We start from the raw sequence: 4537 nt of genomic DNA, 5'->3' as shown, positions 1-4537 counted from the left end.
AGTAAGGGACGCGGGGGCTCAGTGGCTAAGACATTGAGCTTGTCAATTGAAAGGTCAGCAGTTCAACGGTTCGAATCCCTAGTGCCGCATAACAGGGTGAGCTCCCATTACTTGTCCCAGCTTCTGCCAACCTAGCAGTTGGAAAGCACTTAAAAAATGCAAGTAGAAAAATAGGGACCACCTTTGGTGGGAAGGTAACAGCGTTCCATGAGCCTTATAGTACAGCTACATGTCACATGACAAAGTAGTCATTTGGAAATACTGAAAATAATAACATGGTAAAAGGGGAGAAAGATGTACTTGTTGCAACCTCTATAATGATGAAGTTTCATGAACTTTTAAAAATAGTTGCTTAGTTTTGTTTTTTTTTAAATAAAATATTGGACTACTGATAGCTACACGTTCATAAAAAATTACAATATAAAAATATTCAGATTAAATGAATACTGCATATTTCAGATATATCTGATAACTGATTTCTCCTGATTTCCTACTATTTTATTTTACTTTAATTTTACATGTAATACATTACCAAAGAAGTTACTGAAAGGTCACAAAACAGGTTGCCATTTGTGATATTTTCCTTACTTCACAATTACCAAATTCATATTGCCAAGTATATTACCAAGCAAAACTGAACCAATAAGCAAATATGGAGCATTGTAAATAAGCAGGTAAGAAAGGAATTCCATAGCCCTGCTCTGGGATAACAATAATGTGGGAGCCTTTGGTGTTTAGCAGATGTTTGGGTAATATATAGCTGTGGTGTTTATAGAAAATCAATAGAGGTATCATCAGGAATGCCTGCAAGGTTGTGTATATGTGTATGTGTCAAAAAAGTCAAGATGGCAGGCATGCCCTTACAATTAAAGCCCTACCTCTTTGTACAACTGGTGGAACATACAAAGAGGTGAGGGATTCAACTGTGCAGTTACATCCACTATTTTTTTTTAACATCCTCACAACGACAGAAGCCCCTGTAAAAAGGTAATGGCTGCTCCATTTTCTAGTTATAAACAACTGGCTTATATTTACTAGTTATAAACAATTGGCCAATACTATTGGGCCGAACTTAGAATTACACTGCTTAAAAATGAGAAAACAAGAAAAAAAAATCAAAAACAGTACAGGCAAGTTATTACAGGTAATCCTCAATTAATGACCACAATTGGGATTGGAACTTGCTTTATTAAGCAATGCAGTTGTTAAGTGAGTTGCCCCCAATTTTATGACCTTTTTTGCCACAGTCCTTAAGTGAATCCTAGTTCCCCCACTGATTTTGGTTGTTGGAAGCCCACTGGGAAGGTTGCAAATGGTGATCACTTGACCATGGGACCTGTAACTGTTGTAAACACATGCCATTTGCCAAGTATCAACTTTTGATCATGTGACCGTGGTGACTTTGAGAGTTGTATGTGTGACGACTGGTTGTAAGTCACTTTTTCAAGAGCCATATGTTGGAACAGACATTAAATGAGTAATAATAAGTCAAGGGCTACCTGGAATAACTATTTTTTGTAGAAGCAGTTTCTGAAAATGCTTACCCCCGTGTTTAACAAAACAACGCAGAGCCCTGGGTAAGCTATGGTTGCAAGAAATTGTTGCTTTTGCTTATCGTAGATATTATTCCTTTCTCTTTGGGGATTAAAGTTTGGCATTCTGCCACCTTCAAATATTAAGACAGGAACACTGAATACAAGTGAATTATTGGCAGTGGTGGCAATTGTTATTTCTGACCATTGCTGCTTCCCTAGTAAGGTATAATATAATAATGAGTACTAACCATGAGTAAGAACAAGGGCCATTTTAGTAGGACTCCTCAAATGTAGGAGTACTGTAGGAGCAAGAAGAATTCATGCTGTTGCTACAACTGTCAGTCAAAGGAACAAAAATGTTAATAATGGAAGTGGCTCTAAAGCAATAAAAACTGAAATATGGACTTCTGATCTCCCTCCTATATTATCTACCATTTTCCTCCCAAAGAGACCCTTCAGGATATTATATACCGAGCACAGAACCTCAACTTTTGCATAACACAGGCAAAATGAAGAAGTTTACTGCTGAATTACATAAATGTGTTGTAGGGTGTTGTTCACGAACTGACACAAAAGATGAAAAAGGATTCCGAGCAGCCTTCCGAATCTAAAAGGAGATCAAAAGGCACAGGACCCTTTTTCAGACACTCTCAGCAAAGTTTTCCCACTCCTCTGTACTCACTCGTGTTCGGCAATATCAGGTAAATAAGCTGCATCTTCTTGAGAGGGATGAGCCATAAGAACAACATCTAAACTATCAAAAGCCCCAGCTTTAATTAAGTCTATTTTGCCTCCTCCATCTTCTTCAGCAGGGGTACCCAGCACTGTGATCTAAAACGAGAAGATGAGAAGACATCAGGGTCTGGAAAAACAACAACAGCACATCCCGCCTGGGAATCCCAGCCAGGGAAAGCCTGTTTACTGGGATGCGTGTGCTCCTCTCTTCCAACACTATGCTCAGACTGACAACATTTTCAAAATGCATAGCTTTCTAGATAAAGATAAGAGATTTACAAAACAACAACGAAGGAGGAAGGGGGGAGATATGCTCAAAATCTAAAGTTAGCACTTTATAATCCCGTGTGCTCCCTAGCATTAAAACCAAGGAGGGTGGTGAAGAGGACCAAGATGCCGACTCACTTAGACTGTGTTGTTTCTGTGTCATATAATATATGTATAATTTTTTCTTTCTTTTTTTCTTTTCTTTCTTTCTTTCTTGCCTCTTTCTTTCTTTCTGTCTCTTGCTTGCTTGCTTACTTGCCTCTTTTTCTTTCTTTCTTTCTTTCTTCTTTCTTTCTTTCTCTTCCTTCCTTTCCTTCCTATCTTCCTTCCTTCCTTTCCTTCCTTCCTATCTTCCTTCCTTCCTTCCTTCTTCATATTTATGTAGTGTATATTGGAGGTGGTGACCCTTTGTGAGTTGTATGCAACGAAATTTCATTTTAACGTCTGTCGATTATTGTACGTTTAAAGAGACAATAAAGTTATTCTAAGCTTCTCACCTTAACAGCGGGCGCCTGGCGAGGGAGGCCGGCGGGACTCTGGCGAAGGCTTTCCAGGGCGCCCTTCAGGCCCAGTGCGGCGGCGGCTCCCACTTCGGCGATGAGGTTGTGCCCGCAGGCGTGCCCGATGGAGGGCAGGGCGTCGTACTCGCACAGGAAGGCCAGCCGAAGCGGCGGCGGCTGCGGGAGACCCTGGCTGGCTTCGGCGGGAGAGCAGGACGCCCCGTCCCATTTCCAGTCCGCCCGGAAGGCCGTTTCTAACTTGTAATTGCGTTGCACCGACCAGGCGGCCGAAGAGGAGGAGACGGGCAGGCCGGCGAAGAAGCGCGTCAGGGCGGCGTGAGCCTGGTGTTCCTCGAAAGCCAGCTCCGGGTGGCTCCAGATCTCCCGGCTTAGCTCACCCAGGCGCTGCGAAGACTCGTCGATACATTCAGCCGCCCATCGCTTCCATTCGTCCAAGCGCATCTCCGAGGCGGACGACGCCTCCCCTGCTTCGTTGGGTCTCATTGCAATGGTCGGACAAAAGGAAGGAAGCGCCGGAGAAAATAAAAGGCAGCAGAGGGACTGTTCTCAGCTTTCCGAGGAGAGGAAAAATAATAATAATAATAATAATAACAATAACGCTGCATTAAAAAAAAATACCCCTAAAAAAGGACTAGTGGCTGCGAAACTCGCCGAGCAGTCTGAACTTCACGTTGCCCGAGAGGCATCTTATATATCCTCGTTTATTTCGCAACTCTTTCCCTGGAGCCTGCTGGGAATAGTAGTTTTTTTTTGTTGTTGTTTTAATTTTATACTGTACAAGTATTTCTGAACTGGACTTCTGCCAGAATTGCACCACTGGGGCGCTGAAGTACTGAAACTGTAAACAATGTAAAAGAAAACATGATGTAAGATTCTAAAAGCGATGGAATTTGCAATGTCATGCCTTTTAATCTCTCTGTAGGGTTGCATTCTGACGACTAGACTTGATACTGTCAACATTGACTTTCTATATATTCTTGAAAGGCAAGGTGTCATTTAAAAACCCATTTCTGAGCTACAGCTTGATCCATGGTAGCTGTATTCCTAGAATTGTTAGGATTGTTAGAAATTTAAGCTACTTCCAGTTTTATATAAGTAATTTGAGAACAAGGTCAACGAAAATATTCATATAAACGTTTTCCTGAAACTGATCAGATTTATCTGACAAACATTGATATTGACAAATATTGAGGATATTTTTACGCCGCGCATTGCATCAGACAATTGCACTTGTATTTTTGTACCATGGGTGTGTAAAATTCTGCAACTTTCAATTGGTTTACAAGGATACCATCTGTTAAGGTCACATAAGGAGCTATTATATCATGTTTAATGCAGCTTACCACAACATGCGAACAACAACATGAGAAGACTCCGCGGGAGCACACAACCCACCGCCCTTTTTCAGTTCGGGGCGGGGCCGGGGCTTTCATGCGATTTTTCCCGACAAAACTACAAGTTCCATCACCCCTTGGGGGG

At 41.7% G+C, this 4537-nt stretch overlaps 1 protein-coding gene across 1 annotated transcript; it reads right to left on the bottom strand.

Moving 5' to 3' along the window:
- Positions 1–1972: 1972 nt before the first annotated feature.
- On the bottom strand, positions 1973–3665 carry LOC139326990 (xaa-Arg dipeptidase-like). Its single transcript, XM_070956692.1, has 2 exons — positions 3035–3665; positions 1973–2366 (listed from the first exon to the last, which is right to left on the bottom strand). The coding sequence occupies exons 1-2, from the start codon at positions 3539–3541 to the stop codon at positions 2214–2216; spliced, it is 660 nt and encodes a 219-aa protein (XP_070812793.1). The 5' UTR covers positions 3542–3665; the 3' UTR covers positions 1973–2213.
- Between the last annotated feature and the right edge of the window lie 872 nt (positions 3666–4537).

This window comes from Pituophis catenifer, unplaced genomic scaffold (genome assembly GCF_029215685.1).
Source record: "Pituophis catenifer annectens isolate HBS135680 unplaced genomic scaffold, rPitCat1.0.hap2 SCAF_485, whole genome shotgun sequence".
In the NCBI taxonomy this organism is placed as follows: Eukaryota; Metazoa; Chordata; class Lepidosauria; order Squamata; family Colubridae; genus Pituophis; species Pituophis catenifer.
This window is presented reverse-complemented; position numbering and strand designations above follow the sequence as displayed.